At 40.8% G+C, this 26,467-nt stretch overlaps 6 protein-coding genes across 7 annotated transcripts in view; 1 reads left to right on the top strand and 5 right to left on the bottom strand.

Moving 5' to 3' along the window:
- Positions 1 to 885: 885 nt before the first annotated feature.
- LOC109468836 lies at positions 886 to 7,108 on the bottom strand. 2 transcript variants are annotated; one of them, XM_019767176.1, is made up of 11 exons: positions 7,007 to 7,108; positions 6,755 to 6,853; positions 6,479 to 6,580; positions 5,996 to 6,133; positions 4,620 to 5,523; positions 4,121 to 4,282; positions 3,932 to 4,006; positions 2,554 to 3,449; positions 2,328 to 2,346; positions 1,682 to 2,077; positions 886 to 1,498 (listed from the first exon to the last, which is right to left on the bottom strand). In XM_019767176.1, exons 5-10 carry the CDS (start codon positions 4,636 to 4,638, stop codon positions 1,683 to 1,685), a joined length of 1,566 nt encoding a protein of 521 aa, XP_019622735.1. In that variant the 5' UTR covers positions 4,639 to 5,523; positions 5,996 to 6,133; positions 6,479 to 6,580; positions 6,755 to 6,853; positions 7,007 to 7,108; the 3' UTR covers positions 886 to 1,498; position 1,682. The 2 variants fall into 2 exon arrangements, with proteins under 2 accessions (XP_019622735.1, XP_019622736.1); XM_019767177.1 differs by lacking the exons at positions 6,755 to 6,853; positions 7,007 to 7,108 and having other exon boundaries at positions 6,497 to 6,562.
- On the bottom strand, positions 5,471 to 11,846 carry LOC109468497 (serine/threonine-protein phosphatase 6 regulatory ankyrin repeat subunit C-like). Its single transcript, XM_019766741.1, has 11 exons — positions 11,822 to 11,846; positions 11,598 to 11,696; positions 11,046 to 11,144; positions 10,833 to 10,931; positions 8,862 to 8,996; positions 7,556 to 7,657; positions 7,280 to 7,381; positions 7,007 to 7,105; positions 6,755 to 6,853; positions 6,511 to 6,580; positions 5,471 to 5,523 (listed from the first exon to the last, which is right to left on the bottom strand). The coding sequence occupies exons 2-11, from the start codon at positions 11,691 to 11,693 to the stop codon at positions 5,471 to 5,473; spliced, it is 954 nt and encodes a 317-aa protein (XP_019622300.1). The 5' UTR covers positions 11,694 to 11,696; positions 11,822 to 11,846.
- A 203-nt stretch (positions 11,847 to 12,049) lies between these two features.
- LOC109468496 (GA-binding protein subunit beta-1-like) lies at positions 12,050 to 12,755 on the bottom strand. The gene is made up of 3 exons (XM_019766740.1): positions 12,660 to 12,755; positions 12,373 to 12,471; positions 12,050 to 12,193 (listed from the first exon to the last, which is right to left on the bottom strand). The coding sequence occupies exons 1-3, from the start codon at positions 12,753 to 12,755 to the stop codon at positions 12,050 to 12,052; spliced, it is 339 nt and encodes a 112-aa protein (XP_019622299.1).
- Positions 12,756 to 13,983: 1,228 nt separating this feature from the next.
- LOC109468495 (26S proteasome non-ATPase regulatory subunit 10-like) lies at positions 13,984 to 16,010 on the bottom strand. Its single transcript, XM_019766738.1, has 5 exons — positions 15,939 to 16,010; positions 15,124 to 15,222; positions 14,853 to 14,951; positions 14,565 to 14,663; positions 13,984 to 13,989 (listed from the first exon to the last, which is right to left on the bottom strand). The coding sequence occupies exons 1-5, from the start codon at positions 15,957 to 15,959 to the stop codon at positions 13,984 to 13,986; spliced, it is 324 nt and encodes a 107-aa protein (XP_019622297.1). The 5' UTR covers positions 15,960 to 16,010.
- Positions 16,011 to 17,803: 1,793 nt separating this feature from the next.
- LOC109468494 (serine/threonine-protein kinase 35-like) lies at positions 17,804 to 19,495 on the bottom strand. Its single transcript, XM_019766737.1, has 2 exons — positions 19,190 to 19,495; positions 17,804 to 18,701 (listed from the first exon to the last, which is right to left on the bottom strand). The coding sequence occupies exon 2, from the start codon at positions 18,668 to 18,670 to the stop codon at positions 17,804 to 17,806; it is 867 nt and encodes a 288-aa protein (XP_019622296.1). The 5' UTR covers positions 18,671 to 18,701; positions 19,190 to 19,495.
- A 680-nt stretch (positions 19,496 to 20,175) lies between these two features.
- Positions 20,176 to 26,467, top strand: part of LOC109468933 (leucine-rich repeats and immunoglobulin-like domains protein 3) — a 16,394-nt gene continuing 10,102 nt past the window's right edge. The window contains exon 1 of the mRNA XM_019767314.1: positions 20,176 to 20,329. Within this exon, the coding sequence (XP_019622873.1) occupies positions 20,263 to 20,329 (67 nt within the window). The 5' untranslated portion in view covers positions 20,176 to 20,262. The remainder of the gene's footprint in view (positions 20,330 to 26,467) is intronic.

The raw sequence follows: 26,467 nt of genomic DNA, 5'->3' as shown, positions 1-26,467 counted from the left end.
TGAACATAGCTATATCCGCGCGTATTTTAAGAGGTTACAGAAAATGTCCCCCTCCCAAAGATGCGGTCAATGTCATAAGCATAATTTGTACTTCATTCATCTGAAAAATGATTGACCTTGTGGACTCTTGGAGCGCTTGTTCGTTGCGTTTTGTGTCAGATTACTTGCATAACAATGGACTGTCATTTATGACACACACAGAAAATGATTCCTCAGTAAAAAAAAACAAACTTTTGGGTGAAATGTTTAAAATGTTCAAGGGCATTTTGCTCACAATCGTCTGGCATTCGAATTCTGTATCGAATTCGAACCATGTTCGCAAGTGACCTAGAATGTTCGAAACGGTTGCTAGGCAACCCCAACTGACTAGTAGCTGATCTGATTTTCTGTCCCGCTCACGATTTGAGCTGAGTTTTGGGGGGAAAAAGAGGAAAACTCCAGAAAAAAATCTAGTGTCTATCACTCTATTGAGAGCTGCTTCAGTTTACAAGATGAACAGGGGCTATCCGAAATGTGTCTTTTTCCGAATGTCTGGGAGATAGCAACGTCCAAACTAAATAAAGACTAAGACCAAGATTAATACATCAGACAATTCTGTTATTTTCAAAATCCACATATTGTACACATCTTGATTACAATCAATGGATTACAATACTCAAACAGATTAAAATGTTGCAAAAGGTTGAATGTACACTGTAAATCTATTTACAGAGCATTTACACAACATTAGAAAACAATCGAAGGTAACATTAATATTAACTGTAATTCTAATAAAGTACAGTTTGAATGATCTCAGAATAGATTGACTTTTACTTCTGTCAATCAATACTTGGATTGTCACAACACAGGATACAGGCTTCCCTTACAACTCTTCATAGTCAGTCACTACATGTATATGATGCTGAAAATTAGGAAAATATTCATTTCATCAATTTGTACAAAAGAATGTAAAATATCTTACAATATTACAAAATTTACTCAAAAGATTTACATTCTGAAGTAATGTGTGCTATGTACAGTTCATATCCATTCAATGCATTTACATATCATGATATGTATCTAAATTAAACACATTCAAAACATTTCTCATAAGTATAAAATGATCTTCTTTTGTACATGTACATTGTACCATGAATAGTCCAAAATTTGCTGCAAAAATATAATCTCAAATGATTTAGAATCAATTAATAAATGATATGTACAATGAACCATGAATTGTCCAAAATTTGCTGTAGAAATCTCAAATGATATAGAAATTGCAATATATATCAACTAAATGACATTCTGTTGCATTTACAGGCTAGATAAAATTGCTCATGGGAGCTCAATTAAAGTAAAGTGAGTAAGTAAGTAATAAAATGCTGAAAACCATGTACCATTAACCTACAGTCTAGCCTGTTCGCAGCCCATGCAGCACCCCACATCTACTTGCATGGCAGCAAATGGTAGATGACTTGCTTCTGGGTAGAGAAGGTTTAAAACAGGTCACCACTGAGTTCTGTAACATAAGAGGAATGATACTAAAGTTAGTACATTTGTATATGCACTTAGGACAACTAGCATTTAGGGACTTAGGTCTGAATGGTAAATGAATTGTTACTGCTTTGTGATTGCTTCTATATCTTACTAATTATTACTAACAACTTGCAAATTACTTTGCAGTCACTAAATTATAACACACCTTACAAGCCCTCTGCTGTCCACCGTTTACCAATGTTGATAAGTGCCTGCTTCAGAACCTGTAGAGTAGCTCCCCTTCCCTCCCTGTCTCTCCACCTGCGCAGCATTTCCCTACATCTGTGGTCCTGGTCTATTTTGGAGTTGTGGATTCCATCTATCTGGTTCTCACTGAAGCCTAGCTTCCGGGCCAGGTCGTCCCACTTGTGGCTCGTTGCCTCAATAACTTTCTCAAATGATTCTTCCATGTCAACAGCCCCTGTAGTGTCTGCCCTGACTGCACTTGGTCCTGCTTCCTCATCTCTTTGATGCATTTTTAATTCTTTCCTCTTCTTCTTTGGCAATGGTGGGCTAGCCTGTGACCTTTTCTTAGAGTGGCCTTTTGTCTTGCCACCTTTGCCTAATATGAAAAAAAGATTACTATCAAAAACATTACTATCATCCAGACACTGCAAAAATCTTGCAAATGTCATCATTTTCTTTTGAACTTCTCAGTCTTCTTTTTGGGGGTACTACAGTTCACATGAGGAACTTGGATCGGCCATGGATTTAGGTTTATGTATTTTATGTGCTACTGCTAGGCAATTCAAATTTTAGCAATCTACTATATATAGAAAAATTATACAAACATACAAGGTACATATACTTACTTGGTGTGATATCATCTTCCTGAAACAGAAAATACAAGTCATTTAGACAAAATAAAACAAGATGACAGCAATTGCCTGTTTGCAGTTCTTTTTCAATCCAGTCTTTGAAAAAGGTAAAGTTTTGGCTTCTCTACCCATTTCCAGCTGCAGATTAAGGGACAACAAAAAGAACATGATTGTACATTCTGTGAAAAATTGAATGCTATCACCTTAGATTATGTCTTACCTCTTGGAAAATGAACTGACACACAGTCCGAAATGATGGCTTTTTTTTTACATCCACCTCGCCTTTGACGCAGTCTCCATTAGGTCTATCCAGGAGCATTTGAATGTTCTGGCCATATTTGTTATGACACGGATTGGATCGTAGTTCCAATGGCTTGGATTCGCTCTGGCCTCCACGGACACTAACAGCAACTTCAAGCACATCCCCATGGAAAAGATCAAACATTGCTAAATTGCTTCCACACTTGGTGAAGCCTGGGAGGTAGTCATCTGTCTCTACACTCTGGTCTCTACAGACGACGTGGAAATGCACATCATTTGCCATGGGCTTGATGTATGCAGCAAACCGACAATCCAGAGTTCTTGACGACAGTGCATTAACAATCATCTTTCCTACCGAGATTACCGCTTCCACAGGAGCCCACACATAAGCCACAGGACTGAAGGATCGCAACGAAATTGATATCTTGTCCGGATACATGCGGCAAACTGTTGAGGCAGTGATGTCTGTCCAGCCTTCTCCATCATGATGCTTCAGCAGAAGACACTCCATGCCTTCCGAACCCGAAGGCCGCCACGTCTGCACTTCCAAGTCTCCATTTAACTCAGCACCGTGTAGGTTGACATCGACGGCTGGGGAGAACAGTACCTGTTCCAGTAGCTCACGTGGGCAAACATCCTCACCCAGGGACCAGGGGTAGCCAGAGGTCCAGTTAAAACTCTCAGAATCCCTGAGGATAGCTGCAACATCTACGGTCGAGATGGTTATCATTGTGTCTTGCTGAAGGACTCCTGGTGGTACAACAAGTTTGACAAAACCAGGAATCTCCAACTCTCCGCCTGTGGGTCCTACTGCAGCCTCTGTTGTCTTTGTGTACTTCAAATCTTCTGGCACATCTACATCATTAAATTATACAAAAACATTCATTTTTTGGTATCAACATTAGAAAACAGAAACTGTCAGTGTTTGACAGCTGTTGAGTTAAAGTCTGAATATATCTTACACTTTGGGATCAACTTTGAAATTGCTAGCTTCCAAGACAACATAGCAACTACATGTATAACTAATCAATAGTTTAAAGCTTAGTGGGGCTTACCAGGCAACTAGCAACTGTAGATAAGACCTACATGTACAGCAGAGCACACAAAATTTGTAAATCATCATTTAAGAATTTAGGAGGGCCAAAAGGGAGAAAATCAAAATTGATGCTTTTCAAAGCTATGTTCTTTCTAAACCTTGAAAATCCTACCTACTGTCTAGTTCTTTATGTGGATTGTTATTACTATGAAGTTATTACATGTAAGCATTCATTCCACCAGAGATTCTAATTAGTACTTACCATGATTATAGTGACTGTCAAAGTAGTTTAAAAGCTAACCTGAAAGGTCTCGCACAACAGAGGGAAAGCTGATCCCAGCTGCCGTCATGTCCTTTTCCAGCATTCTAAGGTCACCTGAAATAGTAAAACTGATTTAGCAAATCTGACTTCAAGTTCAGAATTGTGTAAATTTAACATTTAAAAGCAACATCTGCAATCTTCAATGTGGTGAATGGAAACCATGCATACCTGTTGGAATGTATTCATTCTTCATGTCCTTAATCAAGTCAGCTGGCACCCCAGACCCTGGACTTTCCTGTTTCCCCGTACGTGCAGACCAAACCCGCATAAGCAGCCTTACATCTGTTTTGTCCAGCCGGCTGAAAATGGTGTCCAACATCTGCTCAAACTCTGCAGAAGATACCAGGATGCAAACAGCAGATTGAATCAGATAGGGTTACTCCAGAAGTAAAAGGCCACTGATTCATTGAATAAGAATATTAATTCGATTCATACATTTCCTTTACCAAGTACACAAAAAGTCAGTACTATTGCCTTAGGTCCATTTCCAGGTAAATATTCTGTATAAAGTTCTATTTCAGCAAAGAGCAGTGTAACAAGAAAGCAAAATATTAGCTGGACCTGAATAGGAAATAATCATTACAAATGAAGCCTGGGCACCCTAACACTAACTACATTTGAACAACCAATTTGTTACAAACAAGGAATTTAAAACTTTTCTTTCCACCTGTTGTCCTCGAATCCATCCTGATCCCACTTGGTCCTGCTCCGTCAACTCTTTGGACCTAAGTAAGTAAGTAAGGGCTTAACTTGACGATTCCATCATTCTTTTCTGCATATCACCTGACAATAGTATACAACAAACACCAACATTGCATATCCATTAACAACTAACTTATTTATATATGTATGTCTCAGTGTCGAAGAAGACAAGGGGTTGCTCTTTGGTAAATAAAATTAGAGCTGTCACATTTAGGAAGGACAATCTAATAGCATTACAAAACTGTCAGTGTAATTTTTTTATTTAACCCTATCTATAGACTACGTAGGCTTTTAAAGTTAAACACATATAATGGTAAGGGGGACACACCTGAAAGTAAGTCTACCTAGCCTACCTGTCTGTCCTTTGCATTCACATCTGCACCAGCTGCCAGTAAAGCTGATACAGTTTCATGATGACCATTCAGGGCTGCCAGGTGTAGGGGAGTCATAGACTGTAAAACACATCACCAAAGTTCCTTTAGACCATGTTTACATTTTAAAAATTGAACTATTTTAACAGTCAAATTGTTTCAAAATTTATGACATTGATTCAATTTTTGGAATGTGAACACTATCTGTGGCCTGTCAAACTGCCCCTACAGATTCCAGCTATGAGATTGATGAAGCACACTAATATTTGTTATTGACAGTATTCAATTAGACCAAGGAAAAAAATGTTGTGTCTGGTTTTACAACTGACCGTACAAAATGCTGCAGCTGCTATTTAACTGACTTACAGTTTCACGGTGACCACTCAAGCCTGCTGCATACAAGAACCCTGGTGCACTCCGATCTGCACCAGCTGCCAGTAAAGCATCAACAGTTTCTTTGTAGCCACTCCGGGATGCCTGATGCAGGAGACTGTTTTTCTGTAAGCACATCAGAACATCATCAATAATATTGGTAACAGGACAAAATGATATATCAATGTCTGGATTGACAATTTATTTAAGGTCTCATTCATGTATTTTGCCAAGTGGGTACCATAAAAGAGTAACAAGCAAAAAAGTAAATGGCTGTATAAAAGTGTGTTCATATCAGTGAGAAATTTTTTAAGTTAGCCTAACTGATCTAAAACATTAGGGTGAAAGCTTGTTTGTAACGAAAGAAATTTGCATGTGTAATTGTTGGCAGCTCTACGCATATACGTAGTACTGGTTCAAGTTGGTAATAATAATTATTTCTTTTATGGTGCTGGATGAATACGGTCAACATAAAAGAATAACCAATAACATTAGTTTTCTTTACATTGTAATGTAACGCTTACTGTAAAAAGATATATTACATGACCACATTAAATTTCCTGAGACATGTTGGTACAGGAACTGCCAATCCACCTACCTCACTGGCACTTAATGTGTTCACATCTGCACCAGCTTTCAGTAAAACTGATACAGTTTCTAGGTGGCGATTCTCAGCTGCTAGTCGCAGGGGGGTTTTAATAAATTCTGCAGGCCTAGGGAAAAACATGATGCTTCCCTGTAAAACACAATGAGATGAACATGATCTTCAGTCTGGGAACAAGACGTATTTAAGTACAAAATACACATTTAAGATTTTACCGGTATCTTACATGTAGAAATGTAGATTACGTATAGTAACGCACCACTGTGACAACAGTTGATCCACCCACCAGCCTGTCATTTTTGGTAGATTGTAGCTGTCTGAGACTACCTCTCAGTCTACAAAATCAATGACATAATTGTAAAATCCACCTTGAAGGTAAAGAACGTGCTATATTTATCATCAGTCTACCATTCAAAGCTAGTGTGTTACGACAAAGGGCAGTTGGTTATACCAGCTATTATTGATACAGACACCGACCCTATAATTGTCCCATACATTCACATCTGCACCAGCTGCCAGTAAAGCTGATACAGTTTCTTGGTGATCATTCTGGGCTGCCAGGTGCAGGGGAGTCATTCCCTGTAAACACATATTATGCATGAGAATTAAGTATGGCAACAGAACAGCCTGGAGCACATTATTTTGGACATTATCAGTTAAGCTGTTAGTGTTAAATCTTCACTGCTATAAGGTGCCATTCTATTTGGTACTCCAGGAACATGTGATACACAACATTACAGTCAATCTACCTACCTTCCCGTCCCGTGTGTTCACATCTGCACCAGCTGCCAGTAAAGCTGATACAGTGTCATGGCGGCCATTCTCAGCTGCCCGGTGAAGGGGAGTCCTTCCCTGTAAACACATGAGATGGTCTTCAGTATGGCAGCAGGACAGACTGGAGCACATTATTCTTGACATGATTATAAATTAGCTGTTAGTTCTTCACTGCCATTCCATACAATACTCCAGCAACATCAGATGCACAACAACAGTCAATCTACCTACCTCCCTGTCCCGTATGTTCACATTTGCACCAGCTGCCAGTAAAACTGATACAGTTTCATGGTGGCCATTCTCAGCAGCCAGGTGCAGGGGAGTCCTTCCCTGTAAACACATGAGGTGGTCTTCAGTATGGCAACAGGACTGACTGGAGCATATTATTCTTGACATTATAAATTAGCTGTAAAGTCTTCACTGCTATAATATTTAAAGGTGACATCCTACATGTATATGATACTCCAGAAACATGTGATACACAACAACAGTCAATCTACCTACCAAAGTGTCCTGTATGTTCACATCTGCACCAGCTGCGAGTAAAACTGATACAGTTTCATGGTGGCCATTCTCATCAGCTGCCAGGTGAAGGGGAGTCCTTTTCTGTAAACACATGAGATGGTCTTCAGTATGACAACAGGACAGACTGGAGCACATTATTTTGGACATTATCAGTTAAGCTGTAAGGTCTTCAATGCTATAAGATTTAAAAGTGATATCCTGTATATGATACTCCAGGAACATGTGATGTACATGTACAACAACAGTCAATCTAACCAGGAACCAGTCCTGTGTGTTCACATCTGCACCAGCTGCCAGTAGAGTTGATACAGTTTCATGGTAGCCACTCCGGGATGCCTGAAGCAGGAGACTGTTTTTCTGTAAGCATATCAGAACATCATCAATGATATTGGCATTCACATAGGACAAAATGATACATGGACATTATTTGAGGACATACATGTATCATGCCGAGTGCGTACCCTAAAGGAGGCACACCAGTTTATTTTGGGTCTCAATTCGATTCTGCATACCCTCAACTCTAGCGACCGTCTCTTTCAGGAAATACCTCTTAAGCCAAAACAATGTGTTTGCAAATGAAGGATATCCCTCTAGCTACGAGAACAATAGATTTCAATTTCTTTCACCTCTCACATTTTAGTAAATTTTAGGGGGAAAAAGAATTTTTCGATGAAAAATGATGCCAAAAATTGGCCATTTTCACGTGGAATTAGACCCATCACCCAGAATTTAGCCACTAATATGACTTATGTGGTTGAAAAGAGATTTTATGTATTATTAAGAAAAGTATAAAGAAAATCCTAACACTGAGATTATCACTGTGCACTGTGACAATAGCGCGTCGCGAGAGGCATAGCGACAGCACCCCCAGAACGCATACAATGCATATCTAGGTCAAACCGAAGCACCGCGCTCAAGGCGGAAGGACACCCGGAAGTAAGCCTCGGACCCAAAATCAATTTTCACCCAAAACACGCCACTTCTTACACTTTCCAGCCATGTTAGTAGTTAATACCATTTTGCAGCAGATTATGAGAAATGTATTACAACTCAAACATGAACCACCGGAACCCCTTCGTCACTTTTTTTCCCGGCACTACCTCAGACCCCTGTTGCGGAAGAATTGGTGTGTGCACCGTGAAAGAGTAACGAGCCAAAAAGTAAACGGCTGTATGAAAGTTTGTTTATATCAGTGAAAATTTTCTTTTAGTCAGCCCAACAAGTCTAAAATATTGAGGTGAAAGCTTGTTTGTAACCTAAGAAATTAGCATGTGTAATTGTTGGCAGTCGCATATGCTACATGTTGGCAATTTTTTGTATGGTACCGGGTAAATGTGCTCAACATATTACAATGACTCAGATATCAATACATTTCCAGTAGTTTCCTTAGGAATGTGGTCATGGAAGAATTAAATAAGCCACAATGTAAAGAAAAACTGAATGAATAAATTTAATGTCCTTGAATACAATTGTGTTGGTGACAATATCAATACTTTCAATATCGCATTTGCTGCACTAGCCAAATCAGACATGTTGGTACAGGAACTGCCAATCCACCTACCTCACTGGCACTTAATGTGTTCACATCTGCACCAGCTTTCAGTAAAACTGATACAGTTTCTAGGTGGCGATTCTTAGCTGCTAGTTGCAAGGGTGTAAAACTTGCAGGCATAGGGAGATACCGTTGAGTGCTTCCCTGTAAAACACAATCAGATTCTGATGATCTTCAGTCGGGGAACAAGACAAATTGTACTTCAGTACAAAATATGCATTAAAGATTTTATCTTACACTCACTCACTCTCTCACTCACTCACTCATACACTTACTCTCACCCAATCTCACCCATTGGCACACTCACTCACTCACTATCCGGTTCATTGTTCCCCATCATCCAAGGGTTAGACGTGCTTGCACACTGATGCTGGATGTAGATTATGGTTATGTATAGGAAGTGAAACACCACACCACTGTTTATCCACCCACCAGCCAGGATGTCTTTTTAGGTAGATTGTACATGTAGCTGTCTGAGTCTACAAAATCAATGAATTTGTAAAATCCACCTGTCCAGTTCTTGAAGTTACAACAGTCTACCAGCCCATGCTGGAGTGTTATGCCAAGGCGCGATCGGTTACACGTATACCAGCTATACAGAATCTGATACAGATACCTACCCTAGGCCTATGAAGACTATAATTATAATTATTGTCTGTTGCAGGTTCTTCTTTTTGATTCTAGTGAATAGGTCAACACACAGGACTTTTGTGGAGCATCGAGGTTTAATGTGTTTCCTCCAGGACTCTAACTCCGGAGTGAGGTTCCAGGGTTGGACTATTCTACTGTCAGATTGGGGGGTTTTACAACAGGACTGTTCTTCTTCTAAAATAGGGTTGATTCTTGTGTGGTAATGGACAAATGGTATACAGTGGGTTCACAACATACCTCCCCTCACACAGGAGGATTGACATGGTCAATCTGAATAATAATAATAAACAGTTGAACCCACTGGTTAATTACTTAATAAAAGTTACAGATAGCATACATATTGTTGTACATCATATCAAGGTATACAGAAATGCAAATTTTTCAGCTCAGGAAATATCAATTCAATTGTAAAATCATATATGGATTGAGTAGCTGCTTTGTAGATACACATGTATGAGTTGTACTTGGCTGACAAAGAGATCCAGCTGAATGCCTGGCACACTGAAGCACAATTTGATACAATGTCTGTGACTCTCTACTAAGACTATGGTTATGAGGTATTTAAACAACTATTACAGAAAATCTAACAATTGGAACAACAAGGTAGCTATTTGAACATCAGAAGACAAACTCTGGTTAACAAAGAGACCCAGTCGAATGTCTGGCACACTGAACACAATTTGCTACAATGTCTACCAAATAATAAACAGTGCACAATGTACAATGGAAAATCTAATAATTGGAACTATGTAATTATGGAGGTAAAAAATATGGAACAAGGTAGCTATGATGTCATCAGAAAAACAAAACTGGCTAACATAAAGAGAACCAGTTGAATGAAACATACATACATACATTGTATATACATACAATGTACATACTATTACGTAAAGTTTAACACAAGGTGCATGAGCTTTCAGTATCATGGCAAAAGAACACACATTATTTTGGACATAATCAGTTAAGCTGAAAGGTCTTCACTCATTATTTGTATAATGTATGGTGGGAGGGTTTTAGAGCCTAAAATGTGTTATACAGGCGTATTGTACCAAAGTCAAAATTTCTTTTGGAAATGGCCAGAATTAATTTTCTTGCATTCCTAAATGTGTCTAAAAGATTAAAATTATGTGATATCCCATATTTGATACTCCAGGAACATGTGATGTAAGTCCTTACCACAACACTCAATATACATGTACCTACCTGCCTGTTCACATTCTGCATTATCGCAGTTAAGCTGTTAGTGATATGTCTTCACTGCTATAAGGTGCGGTTCTAGTTGATACTCCAGGAACATGTGAGACACAACACAACAGTAAATCTACGTACCTCACTGTCCTGTATGTTCACATTTACACCAGCTGCCAGTAAAGCTGATACAGTTTCATGGTGGCCATTCCCAGCTGCCCAGTGAAGGGGAGTCCTTCCCTGTAAACACATGAGAATGATGTTCTTCAGTATGGCAACAGGACAGACTGGAGCACATTATTTTGGACATTATCAGTTAAGCTGTTGATGTACAACAACAGTCAATCTACCTACCTGCCTGTCCTGCATGTTCAAATCCGCACCAGCTACCAGTAAAACTGATACAGTTTCATGGTGGCCATTCTCAGCTGCCAGGTGTAGGGGAGTCCTTTGCTGTAAAACACATGAGATGGTCTTCAGTATGTCAACAGAACAGACGGGAGCATATTATTTTGGACATTATCAGTTACGTAAGCTGTAAAGTCTTCACTGCTATACTGTGAAATCCTGTATATGATACTCCAGAGATATGTGATATCCTTACAACAACAGTCAATCTACCTACCAACCCGTCCTGTGTGTTCACATCTGCACCAGCTGCCAGTAAAACTGATACAGATTTAAGGTGGCCATTCCCAGCTGCTAGGTGCAAGGGAGTCCTCTGTAAACACATGAGATGGTCTTCAGTATGGCAACAGGACAGACTGGAGCATATTATTATAGACATTATCAGTTAGCTGTAAGGTCTTCACTGCTATAATATCTTAAAACTTAATTAAAGATGACATTGTACATGATACTCCAAGAACATGTGATGTACATGTACAACAAGTTAAATCTACCTACCGAAGTGTCCTGTATGTTCACATCTGCACCAGCTGCCAGTAAAACTGATACAGTTTCATGGTGGCCATTCTCAGCTGCCTCGTGTAGGGGAGTCATTCCCTGTAAACACATGATCATGAGATGGTCTTCAGTATGGCAGCAGGACAGACTGGAGCACATTATTCTTGACATTATAAATTATCTGTAAAGTCTTCACTGCTATAAATTATTTATAGACAATCTACCTGCCTGACCCGCGTGTTCACATCTGCACCAGCTGCCAGTAAAGCTGATACAGTTTCATGGTGGCCATTTCTAGCTGCCTCGTGTAGGGGAGTCCTTTGCTGTAAACACATTTTAAGTCTTCAGTATGACAATAGGACAGACTGGTGCACTGTGATCATGATTATTCTTGACATTAGAAATTTGCTGTTAGGTGTTCACTAGTAGCTGTTATAAAATCCTATATGAAATTACTCCAGGAACATCAGATGTACAACAACAGTCAATCTACCTACCCAACTGTCCCGTGTGTTCACGTCTGCACCAGCTGCCAGTAAAGCTGATACAGTTTCATGGTGGCCATTCCCAGCTGCCAGCTGTAGGAGAGTCCTTTCCTGTAAACACATAAGATGATCTTCAGTATGGCAACAGGACAGATAGACTGGAGCATGTTTCTTGACATTATAAATTAGCTGTAATTTAGTCTTCACTGCTATAATATTTAAAGGTGACATCCTACATGTATATGATACTCCAGAAACATGTGATGTACAACAACAGTCAATCTACCTACCTGCCTGTCCTGTATGTTCAAATCCGCACCAGCTGCCAGTAAAGCTGATACAGTTTCATGGTGGCCATTCTCAGCTGCCAGGTGCAGGGGAGCCTTTAGCTGTAAAATACATTGTACATGAGATAGCCTTCAGCTATATGGTAACAAGACAGACTGGAACACATTATTCTTGACATTTAGTTAGCTGTATCATCTTAGGTCTTACTTTTATAATCTAAAGGTGACATCCTACATGATACTCCAGGACCATGTGATGTACAACAAACAGCCAATCTACATGTACCTACCTCCCAGTCCCGTATGTTCACATTTGCACCAGCTGCCAGTAAAGCTGATACAGTTTCATGGTGGCCATTCTCAGCTGCCCAGTACAGGGGAGTCATTCCCTGTAAACGCATGAGATGGTATTCAGTATGGCAACAGGACTGACTGGAGCACATTATTTTGGACATTATCAGTTAAGCTGTAAATTCAGTGCTATAAGGTGCCATTACATATGATACTCCAGGAACATGTGATACACAACATTACAGTCAATCTACCTACCAGCCAGTCTTGTGTGTTCACATCTGCACCAGCTGCCAGTAAAGCTGATGCATTTTCATGGTGGCCATTCTGAGCTGCCTTGTGTAGGGGAGTCCTTCCCTGTAAACACAATGAGATGGTCTTCAGTATGGCAACAGGACAGATCAGACTGGAGCATATTATTGTTGACATTATAACTTAGCTGTTAGGTCTTCACTGTATGTGCCATTCCATACGGTACTCCAGGAACATGTGATGTACAACAACAGTTTATCTACCTGCCTGTCCCGTGTGTTCACATCTGCACCAGCTGCCAGTAAAGCTGACACAATTTCATGGTGGCTGTTCCTGGCTGCCAGGTGCAAGGGAGGCATTAGCTGTAAACACATGAGATGGTCGTGATAGTTTGGTAAGAGAACAGACTGGAGCACATATTTTGGACATTATCAGTTAAGCTGTAAATTCACTGCTATAAGGTGCCATTCCATTATGATACTCCAGGAACATGTGATACACAACATTACAGTCAATCTACCTACCAGCCAGTCTTGTGTGTTCACATCTGCACCAGCTGCCAGTAAAGCTGATACAGTTTCATGGTGGTCATTCTCAGCTGCCAGGTGCAGGGGAGTCATTCCCTGTAAACACAATTATTATGCATGAGAATTCAGTAAGGCAACAGGACAGACTGAAGCATATTATTCTTGACATTATCAGTTAAGCTGTTAGTGTTAAGTCTTCACTGCTATAAGGTGCGGTTCTAGTTGATACTCCAGGAACATGTGATACACAACACAACAGTAAATCTACGTACCCCACTGTGACTGTGCTTTGTGTTCGCATTTGCACCAGCTGCCAGTAAAACTGATACAGTTTCATGGTGGCCATTCTCAGCTGCCAGGTGCAGGGGAGTCATTCCCTGTAAAGTTTAACACATGTGCATGAAAATTCAGTATCATGGCAAAAGAACATTATTTTGGACATAATCAGTTAAGCTGTAAGGTCTTTACCCATTATATGTATAATGTATGGTGGGAAGGTTTTAGAGCCTGAAATGCGTTATACAGGCGTATTGTACCAAAGTCACTATTTCTTTTGGAAATGGTCGGAAACAATTTTCTTGCATTCCTAATGTCTCTATAAGATTCAAATGTGATATCCCGTATGTGATACTCCAGGAACATGTGATGTATATAGAATACAACACGGTATATTCCGTATCGCCCGAGGTACCAGCCCGACCGCGCGTCGGATCGCCCGACGGCCGAAGGCCGGAGGGAGATCTGATCCGCGGGAGGGCTGGGACCGAGGGTGGTGTGGAATACACCGTGTTGTATTTTATTTATGTCATACCCACCCAAGAAAATGCGCCTTTCAATGCGAAATGAGCGAAAATTTGGTGTCCCTAAACCCCAAAAATGCGACAACATTAATTCCAACGTCCGAATTTTGTATTCGAATTTCGAAATCGGTGCACGCCGTTAGGCCGAAACGCGTTCGAATCGTTCCACGGAACATTTGGAAGGCCCGGGCCTTACGCGTAAAGAACCCCCGGGCCGTACCGCTAGTTATCACACGGGCCGGAACACCCGTATCGAACGTAATCGCGGCCCAGGTAGGACATAAAAGTCCTTACCACAACACTCAATATACATGTATATACCTACCAGTCTCTCCCGCACATTCACATTTGCACCAGCTGCCAGTAAAGCTGATACAGTTTCATGGTGGTCATTCTTAGCTGCCAGGTGCAGGGGAGTCATTCCCTGTAAACACATGAGATGGTCTTTAGTATGGCAACAGGACAGACTGGAGCACATTATACTTAACAATGTCATTATAAATTAGCTGTAACTTGTAAGGCCTCCATTGCCAATCAATACGATACTCCAGGAACATGTGATGTACATTGTACAGAAGATGTATTAAACAACCGTTACAGTCAATCTACCTACCTCCCTGTCCCGTATGTTCACATTTGCACCAGCTCCCAGTAAAACTGATACAGTTTCATGGTGGCCATTCTCGGCTGCCAGGTGCAGGGGAGTCCTTTCCTGTAATATTGAGATGGTCTTCAGTATGGCAACAGGACAGACTGGAACATGTTATTCTTGACATTATAAATTTGCTGTAAAGTCTTCCCTGCTATAATGTTTAAAGGTGACATCCTACATGTATATGATACTCCAGAAACATGTGATACACAACAACAGCCAATCTACCTACCTGCCCGTCCTGTGTGTTCACATCTGTACCAGCTGCCAGTAAAGCTGATACAGTTTCATGGTGGCCCTTCCCTGCGGCCTCGTGTACGGTAGCCCTTCTCTGTAAAACATGTGAGATGGGATTTAGAATGGCAACAAGATGAACAGAAGCATACACTGTATTGTTGCCCAAGTATTCAACTACTAGTAGGAGTTTCAGGACTGGAAATACAGGAAATATGCACCTTTAAATAGTGCAAGTAAAATTGGAGCTGTACAGGTTATGATGTCTACCTGCACCCGTTAGCCCATGTATTGGGCTTACACAGAAATGTCTAGTACTTAAACCACGGTGACTGCTGGCACCTTTCTACTGCAGGTCATTGACCTTTCACCTTACACGCTGTATTTAAATTTGTTTGCAAGGAAGAAGAAAATGACTTTATCATGATACAGTTACTGTATGTTTCCCTTCAGCAAATGTAATCATCATGATTTCTTTTAACAGTTCTTAAAGAGGGAAAATTTCATAATGAAAACTTGATGAAAACAACTATTTATCGTTTTTTGATTAAACACCTCTGGTCCATGCTTGGGTGAATAAATTGTAATCCCTAGTAGTAGTAAGAGATTGTAGCAATTACATTCAGGTACAGAGACAAGGTAATGGAAATATAACACTTCCTAATCATAACACTAAATGATAAAAAGAACAATGTTAATATGAAATGAAAGTTTTCTTTCTTTCTGCCTTCATATTTGTATAGCCTATAGGGCATATTTTGCCCATTGTTTGATATGCCTTATGAATGCAAATCTAACTTTACTACTACGTACCCTCTCCTTTTCTTCATCCATTATAGATTAACATTTGGGAAAGTTCTGTGACAGCAAGAACTGCAATGTTTGTCTTTTCTGTAAAAAAAACACCAAATTTTAAATCTACACACACATAAACAGCCAAACACACACACACACACACACACTCACACACACACACACACACACTCACACACACTCACACACACACACACACACACACACATACACACACACACATACATACACACACACACACGCACACACACATACACACACACACACGCACACACACGCACACACACACACACACACACAAGTTGTACACATTTAACGTTACATGTCGATCTTACCGCATATAACGTTATAGTGCGTTCTTCCTTACTGCACTCGAGAATACACAGGAAAAGCCATAGCGTCCTTTCAACATGAACTGTGTGTATTTGATTGACCAAAGTTCAACTTGGAAGAACTCACCACCGACATGTTTGAGCAAGAGAAAGGGAACAGGTGGCCGGTGGGGAGGGGGGTAGGTAATGGAAATCTATCTGGGTCCTAAATTATAAAACCAGGCAGAAAATAGGTCCATAATCCGATCTAAGAAGTTCTTCAAATCATCATTTGCGGGAAAATGTCCTTGAAAATCTGAAAGGAATGCCTTACCTGAGTGATTTTTTGCCCTAAATTGGCACTTCCTCTAAAGTTGTTCGCAAAGTCCAAAGTTTCGGTGCAATCTCGTACCCAGGATAGTCTATGCGGAGTACCCTGGGTACGAGTTTGAAGACTGATCACCCAAGTCCTTCCGCGAAAAAAATAGTGCGAGGCAACTAAGCGGAGGGTTTTTTTTATGATCCTGAATTTCGTTTTCGTATTGATTTTTGTATACTGAAAATGAAATAATTTGTAATATGACTTAAATGCTTAGTATTTGGCAGACAAATCGTTTTTGAGTTCCTGTCAAAGCCTTAGCCTCTACCAGACTTTAGAGGCGGCTGGAAAGAATAGAAGTGTACCAAGTAGTAGAGATCAAATAGATAAGTAGATAACTAAGTCCAAGTTCCCTACTGAACAAATACTAGTACATGAAGGATTTAAAACGATTCGTTCCCACTATGTAGTATTGGGTGGTTAGCATGATTTCGCAGTTAGTATAAAAAAATGTTTAGCCTCGTCAGACACTGCAGACAGGGTATTTAACTTCACAGTGTGTCCAAGAATCCCAAAAAGCTTGAAAAAGGGAACTGAACGCTGGCGACTACTAGTACATTTTGTATATAGGGATGTGTAATAGGTAGACTGTCGTTGTTTCATATCCCGCTAGGGGTCCTCACTGCCACGTGGGAGCAATTAGACCTGCAACTATATTTTCAGTCGTCTTGTACTGCATATTCAAGGACAAGGTACATGTAGTTGACAACCACTGCCAGCTCGGAAAGTCTTGATTCCTCGTCAACTCCTTGGAACTAACTTAAAGGAAGGTACATTATTTTATACTATACAATATGCAAATAAAATGTCAAAGCACACAATAGTTTGGACACTGTTTAAAGCTAAAACTCTTGATCCAACACAAAAAGTTCTCTCGCTTAGAGCTTTTAACCAGTTTTAAACACTAATATGAAATGACACTTTCCAGCATTTAAGATCAAAAGATGTTACAAGTGAAGATTTCAAACCTGAGAAGTTTTATTGTCTGTTTAATGCATCTTATCATACAAGCCAAATAAATGTATATAAAACGTTTCCTTTCGACAATCACATGAATGAATAGTTATATATAACTCCTGCCCTCTTTCTTATTGTACCTTAATTAAGAGGCATATTTGAGTCGCAAAGTACAAATGATTCATTTCAAATGTCTGATCTTTTCCTTGTTCATTTACTCAAAGTAACTGACATTTTATGTCGTCATCGTTGTATTCTACGTCATCGTCCTCAGAAGTGTCGACGTCATCAGAAGCGTCGGAATACTGACTTTGGTTACTATGGCAACGCGCTTCATTGTGTGTCAAGTCGTCACCGCTTTCTTCTGTCTCATCCGTGAGTTCTAAATGTCTCAAGGTCAAAACCGTCCCAAGGACGTGATCTGCGCATGCGCCAGCATCAGCGGCGTCCTGCTGACGACGTGGAGCATGCTGGGAGTCTTGATGACGTATGTGAACCAGGGCTTCCCGCGCATGCGCAGCCGAGGGACGATCTACAGGCTTGTACGCCAGCATGGACAGACACAGGTCTTTCAGGGGGCTTCCCGACGGTAGTGACGTCATCAACCGCCTGTACAGGTTCAGCTCTGGATTCTCAATAAGAGCTTCAAAGATCGGTTCACCTTTTATAAGCAGTCCCAACTTTCCTCTTGCGACGGTTGTGAGGTCTATAAGAGCGGCAAAAACTACCCCCATAGAAAACACGTCGCATTTTTCGGTATAAGGAGGTTGCACGACTTCGGGGGCTACGAAACATGGCGTGCCTTTACCCGAAACCAACCCCCCTGGCGCCCCACCCCCTGTTACGGCCGTGTACAGCTTCGCCAGCCCAAAATCCGCGATTTTCGCCTCCGGGCACCACGGTCTACCCGTGAAGAGGATGTTCGCGGGCTTGACGTCACGGTGGACGATACCATTCTCGTGCAGGAAGGCGATTCCCGCCGCTACTTGTCTCATGATTGACAGGTCCAACGCACGGTCGTAATCCTCCGACAGGACGAAACCATCCATGTCACCCAGGGGACACAGCTCCAGCACAATCCACATGGACTTCTGCGATATAAAGGCCTGGTAGAACCTGACAAGATACGCAAAAAAAAAAAAAAAACGTTACTCAAGCAACTGGATATTAGCCTGGTTACCAAACCTATTATAGCTCCCGAGTCCAACAGCCTCTACGAGAGACTGTAGGACTCGGGAGCTATAATAGGTTCGGTAACCAGGCTAACTGGATATGATATTGGAAACGGTCAGAAGTTTCAGGTAGCATCCACTACCTTTTGTCAGTGACACTGGAGACTTGTCAGAAAGGCAGGTTTATAAGCAAGTAAGCAAGATAGAACTATTGATTGATATCTGTATCTGTACCAGTATAGTCGGTATAACTGACTTTCGGCACGCGGTGTAACACACCAGCTTCTGTATCTGTACAGCCAGTATAACCGCACCGTTCCGTATAACACACCAGTTTCGCAGGCACTCGGCACGGCAAATAAATGAAGACATTTTTTCGAAAGTCCAAAAGGACACAAAAGTTAGACAAGTCAAGACAAGGATGATGCCAACCTGACAAGCTGTTTATGTTTCAGCTTGCTGAGAGCTAACAGTGGTTCTAGTTCTGCTGCAGCGCTTTCCTCCCCAACAGCCCGCAAACGGCCGACGGAATGAAGCGAGCGAAACGCCAGCCAGTTTGCTCTCCGACTGCTCTTCAGCTGTATCTGCTTTATAGCGTATTCAGCCTCACCTAGTCTTGCCTCGTAGACTTTACCAAACTCTCCTTGACCGAGGGCGCGCGTTAGTTCGTACCCTCGGATGCTTCCGGGCGAATCTTGTGCCCTCGGTCCACCGCTTGTATCATGCCTGGTTGGTTTGTAGGCTTTTGGTTTTGCTCCAGGCCACTTTTCCATCTTACTTGCTCCGAAATAGTTAGTAGTTTGCCAGCAAGCCCTAACTCTGCAGTAAGGTTGTTCGCGAAAGTCAACTATGAAAAGGCAAAAACCATTGAAGGCGTTCAGTATTTAATCTTTATTTTCTTTCCCTCTGGACGTTAAAACAGAATCATTCAATGGACTTTTGTTGTAAACATCAACAGATTGCTAGGGCAATGGTTGTGTAAGAGTGGCCTTTCTTTGTTCGCACTGTTAATGTGTGTTCTGTATTGTTGTTTATTGACCACATGGCAACCACTGGCTCTGTGGTAACCGGGCACCAATAAAAGCTACGGACGCATTTAAAAACACGAGGATTATATTAAATTCAGACTTCAGAAACATACACAAACATGCAAACAAACATACAAAGTCTACACGTTACTCCTTAGAGTGAAGTAATTAAATGTAACGTATATAGCTCTTCGACTAAGGTTTTACTAGTACACAGAGTATTCAGAAAACTGAGTATGGCGACTACCAGGGGCTAGCTACATACACTTAACACGAACGACACCATGCGGGTCAACTACAACTGCAGCCACCGGAAGCTCCGCCCTTATACGCCCCGCCCTACAAAATAAACACCTCCTACCTGTGACCTTTATCCCGGAAGCGCTTCTCAACCCGCTGACGTCATAACGGAACCTTGCCAAACGGGACTCTCTCGAGCCGAATGTCGGACGGTTGTCGCGCACCTCACAACTCAAGATGACACCGGGAACGTTTACGTCGACGTTACTTCACCTTCTCATCCTCACCTGTTGCGTCACGTCAGGTGAGTCGACGTACATACGCCACGCACGTACACACCTTGTAAGGGGTACACCTGTCACTAACGGTAGGGACGCTAGCGTCACCTTAGCGTAAAACATGCCACCGCCTTTCTTTACGGTATAACCCCTTAAGCTTAACTCCTAAACGTACCGGGCGCTTTTCAACCATATCATTGTGTACCGTTAACTTGTCAGACAGCTACTTTAAAAGCTAGCCTTATAGAGAGGGGCTACGTGTGTACTGTGGAGTGTTACAGTGTCTGTAGCCTCTGTAGCTTAACGCTGTTTGCGAACAAACAACTATTTAACATGGTGGTGTCTACTTGCTGTACTTGCACGTTTCTTTTTTTTTTTCTCCGCGGCCACACAACAAGGACGTGTGAACGGTTGAGTTAAACAGAGAAGGTTTTCGCGAGGACGCGGGTCGGAACTTGAGGCTTTTTCTAGATCAATATCTAAATACCAACCTTTTTAACATGGCGGGCGGGTGTTTAGGGCTGGAGCCGGACCCACTAAAAAGGTCGTACGAGTTATCATAACAGAACTAAACATGTCTTTTCTATTGCGTTAGTGTGACTACTGTATAGTGCTTTGAAAAAAGAACTTTATTTCAGTTGTAGTGTCTGGCGTTACAGATAGTAGTAAACGTTTTATAGAATTTGAACGCCTTGCCATTTGGGAACGTGTTTGGTGTAAAAGTTACATGCGAGGGTGTTAATATATAAACTAAAACAAACATTTTGTTGTCCTTTAGTCACAATGCTAATTTGCAGCGCCGTTTTTGTCTTGTAATACCTGGTAAGAAATGATAATCTATGAAACAAAGAACTAAAATAGCATTTGCTGCTCTGAATCAGAGTGAGTCGGTAAAATTTGTACACCAGAAATATCGTCATACATTTGAAAACATCTACAGAAATCGATACAGATACAAGTATTGGAGATCGAAAGAGAAATATACTTGTGTAAAGCTTTATATTGCTAACTCTGACAATATGTGATAGAAAATGAAAGCAGTAATGTTCTTTTCAACATTTAAGATCCGCTTTCCTATCTTTTGTTTCCCCAAAACAGTTTTTTTTTTTAATTCCAACATGTAATCACAAGACGTGGTGACGGCACACTCAAGTTTTTTCAACTTATATTAATGCCGACACCAACACGGGACAAATACATGACAGGACAATACTCATAAATTTCACGTGGGTGAAGTGAGGAAAGTCGTGTGAAGTGCCTTTCCCATGGCCAAGGGCACAAGATCGGTGGCATGTCAGGACTCGAACCCGGGACCTCTAGGTTCCGAGTCCAAACCAGTTAAAAATCGGGTTTTTGTTGCGTCAGCCCACGCTTATGTAGACAGGAGAGGAAATATGAGTCATGATGAGGAGTTTTCAGCGTACTTCAAGCGTTTCACTAGTCTGGTTTAACTTCCCCTGTACTCTCAGCAAGGCACGTAGCCTGGTGCCGTTATCACTGTTCTCGTTAACAAAATAACTACTGTTTAAACAATGTAACTAGTGATAACCCTTGTCCTGCTGGCATTCCTGGCACAATATTTTTCAATATTTTCATGTCTTAATTAGATAAAAAAAAAACAAAATTTTTTTGCCCTGCAGTGGCATAGTTACTTCCGCATTCGTTGCGTTTCGCAGCGGTGTAATGCGTTGCACGAGAAATACCCCCAAATCGTACCTATGCAGGGTGTTATATAGATGGCACTGAATGTGCCGCGCAACATATGTTGCGCACAGCAGGACAAGGGATAATAACAATATATAATTGATGTAAAGTTAAACATCGTTTCGTGTATATACATTTGATTTGTTCGTGCTAGTTCAAAATAAAAATGGTGAACAGTTAAGTCGAATTTCTTTCCCTTTGTGTCGGAAAAAAGTTTCAAATTTACCACGAAGACAACGACGTCATCCCCTGTGTTTATATAGTTTTCTTCCAAGAAATCAAGGTGTTGTTTTTCACCAACCCCTTTTAAACCTCCTTGGTTGAACACCGCAACTGTTAGCGATGTGTATTGTTGGTTCACACCTAATTTGCAGGTACTAATTGACTTGTTTGACTTGCATTCTAACATAGGTGATTGTATGTTTTTCTAACAATTCATCAAAGTCGTTACCACCAGTTTACCAAAGCGTGACAAACAGTGGACTACTATACAGTCGCCTGTCGACTAATTTCGGATTCTTGTCATGTACAACTTCGGCGTTGTTCAAACTTTTTTCTTTCTGTCACTAACTTGTAAGACTACACCTGTCGCTACTTTGATAATACACAACTGGGTGTATTGTATTCTACCGGAAACAAGATGGCCGACATCCTGATGTCTACTGAACATGTATAACGCTCGCATTGGCAAATATGAGATTAAACAAGGTACCTAATTGGCTAATTTAAACATCCAAATATCAAAGTACTAAGTACTGTAACATGATATTTTTATGATACCAATCGGTAGCTCTGATAGTTCAATTGTAACTTTATAGACCATTTTCTTTTGACAGCAAAGAAGTACTAAGTAAATTGAATGCAGTAACAACAGTGCAATTGAAGAACTGAGTTCATTTCTTAGAAGGCTTTTGAAAGAATATGCCCATGCAAGATTTTATAAAAGAAACTAAATTGACAAAAGTACAGACATAAAATTCAGTATTTTTCGGGGAGGGATGACTCATAATTGTGTGTTTTCCCAGTGGTCATCAGTTTGTTTGGTTTGTTGAGTGGGCAGTTGTTTGCGTTGGTCAACGGAACTGGCCACTGGACTGTCAGGTGATCAAATAAACAAACAAATCATCTTTAAAAGAACCAGGCCTTTCAATTCTCTATAAACTTTTATTATTACGTGCATATTAGACTTGAAAATAACAAGAAAATTATGAGTGCTAATACTAAATACTCTACAACTATTCTGTCATTGGTCGAACTGCTGATTGCCATGCTATCATTGGTTGAACTGCTAATAGACCGTTCCAGATCGAACACGTCGAACCCACTGTTCTATATCGAACAGTTCCGTGTTCTAAATAGAATAAGGGATTCGACGTGTTCGATCTGAAACGTTCTATTACGATGGACAGTCAGGATCGGTCTATTACCAGTAAGTAGTTGTAAGCTTTTGTGACTTTTAGTTAGCGTACTTTAGTTTTACAGTACAAAAACAAAGGGTTATTGGACCATAAAATTTATGTACACCAGTCTTATAAACTACTAAATGACTCCACCTATACACCCGCTATTTAAGTAACGAAAAGTCCCTAAATTTGTAGCCTAGGGGGTCGGTGTTTGGACTGTTGCGTGCCAAGTTATTTGAAGTATTTCAAAGGAGTGAAATCGCAGTTTAAACCCGCTGACACAAAGATCTCTGGGATCAAAAAGAAAACACAAAGACGAGAATAGACCACACAGTAACACCGCATCAACACGTGTTTACTTATTGTCTCATCGGCTGACGATGTGATAACATCCAAACGAACTAATCAAGGAATACAATGACACATGGATAAAGTTTAGAGTGAGATCTTTAGAGAAAAATCTGGAACTTATTTCCAGACGGCTTTGTCATTTCTTGGCAACGTTACCAAAGGCGGTAACTTTTAAAGTTAACCCTTGACATTTAAACGCTACATTACCTAAACTCGCGTTGCTTGGACGACGCTACAAAATGTTTTGATTTCGTTCTTTTAGGACTGAAATTCTAGTCGAGAATAAATGTCAGTCAAAGGAGAGAGTTCAGCCGGCCAAAATTAGCCTCAACCAGGCTTGAGAAGTGGCTGGAAAGAGTAGCAATTGGCCAAATAGACGGATAACATGCCAGGAGAGTTGGCTTGCAAAAGGAATAGCAAACTGTACTCTTTAGCGGACCAACTCCCCCGGCATGTTATCTGTTTATTTGGCCAATTTCTACTCTTTCCGGGCGCCTTCCGAAGCCTGGTAGAGGCTAGGCCCAAACGACCGTTCCATAATATTTGTACACTTTACTGGACAGAACGTTAACACATGTGGCACATGGCTGCCATTCTGTGGGCATATTTCAAACTGTACAGGACGGGCAAGGGTCGAGGGCTACTATCCAAGCACGGATCTTTCCACCAAAACAAAATTTGTTCTGTACATTCAATATCATCAATTACTAAGTACATGTATTTGACTTTCCCAAGTTGTATGAATAAAATTGGCAAAATCCACATACATAAAACGTGTTTTAGTGTTTGTCTGTGATGTTTGGTTACGTCAAATCTGTTGGTATACATTTGCTTCTTTTTTAAATGTGATTATTTCCTATGTTGATTTAATTTATCATGTGTTGACAGCAAGTATTGCTGTACTATTTAATGCTATAACCGGTTTACCATAACCACATATAACAGACAAACACTAAACATGCTTTATGTATGTGGATTTCGTCACCTTTATTTATACAATTTGCGAACATCAAATATTTGTAAACGTTTCATACTTACACATTACCATACAACAGCACTGTTGTTTTATCAGTTACATTTTAGTTTATTTTTCTCACGTATTGGAAGCAGTCTTTTATTTTCTGTCATACCATATAGCCATCGAAATCTCATATATAGAAAGTTACAGTTTTCTCTTTACCACATTTTATATCTTGTAACGTCTGCAAGTGCAAGAATATGTATTGAATATAGGTCTCCGTTAGATATTAAAGTAGTTCCATTCTTTGACATTCTTTGACTTTTAACGTCTCTTTTTGCAAGGGAAAAATGTGAAGAAAAGGTACTGATTCGTTCAAGCGTTTTAATGGAATTGTTCAGGCAAACTTGCAAAGAAAAGAAAAAATTACAAACCAAGTCTTTGTGGCAAGAAAAAAGTGTGAAGTGAAGACGGATTGTTTTGTAACGTAATCTCTCCCTGCCCGTGACAGAAAACGTTTTGCCCAGATCCGTGCCCACATTTCTGTCACCCGATCTGTACTCCGTGTGTTCACCTGGTTTACCTTCCCTCCTACCTTACCTTTCCCCGACACGGTTGAGAAAGGACCGACAGAAACAGGACAGAGTGGTCTTGTTCACTCTTACTGCGGGTCTGGTTTCTGCCGGGTACCGTTACCGTCCTGACCCCAGGGATAATAAACACTTTCAGACTCGGCCTGACTGTCTTCCGGTTACAAGTTACAGACCTAGCTGTACTTATACTCTACCAGTCTTCGGGAGGCGGCTGGAAAGAGTAACAGGCCTAGGCTTATAGAACTGGGGGTTTGGTGGTCTTCGGCTGTTTTCTGATTAGCCTCCGTAGCAGGCTTATAGAACTGGGGGTTTGGTGGTCTTCGGCTGTTTTCTGATTAGCCTCCGTAGCAGGCTTATAGAACTGGGGGTTTGGTGGTCTTCAGCTGTTTTCTGATTAGCCTCCGTAGCAGGCTTATAGAACTGGGGGTTTGGTGGTCTTCCGCTGTTTTCTGAATAGCCCAGGTCTGATTCAACCAGGTGTAATAAACACTTTCAGACTCGGCCTGACTGTCTTCCGGTTACAAGTTACAGACCGGTACTTACTGGGCTTTGGCTTATTTTTGGCTTGTTTTTACTAATTTTAGGCTTTTATAGGGCTTTCTTTTTGTACTGATACGGCCAAACCCAAACCTCTGCTTGGGGAGTATTTAGTCTAGTACCTCTACCAGTTAAATCAAGCTTTTAGGATATTGTAGCATCATTGTTGTTTTTTAAGGCATCTGGCCCACGTTCTGAAGGTGTACACAGTTAAATCAAGGTTTTAGGATATATTGTAACGCCATTGTTGCCGTTTTTGTAGGTATCTGACCCTTGTTTTTGCTCATTTCTTTCATGCTATTGATAATTGAAGCCTGGTAGATGCTAGAGTAGAATAGAGTCATGTAGCATTCCTCTGTTGTTTTTTTTTCATATTCCAACATTTCATGACTAGACATGGTGACAGTACACTCAGGTTTTTTTAAACTTATTTTATGCCGCCAACAAAGCAGAGGACAAATACAGGACAGGACAGTACTTATTTTCACAAGCCGTGTAAAGTGTCTTTCCCAACTCTGGATTTCCTTTAATAGCTTGTGCCCCCTTTTCCTAGCCTCTACCAGGCTTGAGGGCGCGGCTGGAAATATAGTAGAAATTGGCCAAATAGAGAGATAACAC

This window comes from Branchiostoma belcheri, unplaced genomic scaffold, assembly GCF_001625305.1.
Source record: "Branchiostoma belcheri isolate BF01 breed outbred unplaced genomic scaffold, Haploidv18h27 scaffold2, whole genome shotgun sequence".
Taxonomy (NCBI): Eukaryota; Metazoa; Chordata; class Leptocardii; order Amphioxiformes; family Branchiostomatidae; genus Branchiostoma; species Branchiostoma belcheri.
Note: the sequence above shows the minus strand (reverse complement) of the source record. Positions and strands in the feature narration are given on the sequence as shown.

Bases quoted from the DNA above. Each gene is read 5' to 3' on its own strand.
- LOC109468495 (XM_019766738.1), bottom strand. From the start codon at position 15,959: ATGGATGAAGAAAAGGAGAGG. The intron at 15,223-15,938 runs GTACGTAGTAGT...CATGTTTTACAG, and splicing joins TGGATGAAGAAAAGGAGAGG to AGAAGGGCTACCGTACACGA. The intron at 14,952-15,123 runs GTAGGTAGATTG...TCAATATTACAG, and splicing joins TGAACACACAGGACGGGCAG to GAAAGGACTCCCCTGCACCT.
- LOC109468496 (XM_019766740.1), bottom strand. From the start codon at position 12,755: ATGACTCCCCTGTACTGGGCAGCTGAGAATGGCCACCATGAAACTGTA. The intron at 12,472-12,659 runs GTAGGTACATGT...TGTATTTTACAG, and splicing joins TGAACATACGGGACTGGGAG to CTAAAGGCTCCCCTGCACCT. The intron at 12,194-12,372 runs GTAGGTAGATTG...ATGTGTTTACAG, and splicing joins TGAACATACAGGACAGGCAG to GAAAGGACTCTCCTACAGCT.
- LOC109468494 (XM_019766737.1), bottom strand. From the start codon at position 18,670: ATGTGGATTGTGCTGGAGCTGTGTCCCCTGGGTGACATGGATGGTTTC.
- LOC109468836 (XM_019767176.1), bottom strand. The intron at 4,007-4,120 runs GTATGCATGGTT...TTACTATTTCAG, and splicing joins GAATGAATACATTCCAACAG to GTGACCTTAGAATGCTGGAA. The intron at 3,450-3,931 runs GTTAGCTTTTAA...TTAATGATGTAG, and splicing joins TGTTGTGCGAGACCTTTCAG to ATGTGCCAGAAGATTTGAAG.
- LOC109468497 (XM_019766741.1), bottom strand. From the start codon at position 11,693: ATGACTCCCCTACACGAGGCAGCTGAGAATGGCCACCATGAAACTGTA. The intron at 10,932-11,045 runs GTAGGTAGATTG...ATGTGTTTACAG, and splicing joins TGAACATGCAGGACAGGCAG to GGAAGGACTCCCCTTCACTG. The intron at 5,524-6,510 runs GTGCAGATGTGA...ATGTGCTTACAG, and splicing joins ATCAGCTTTACTGGCAGCTG to AAAAACAGTCTCCTGCATCA.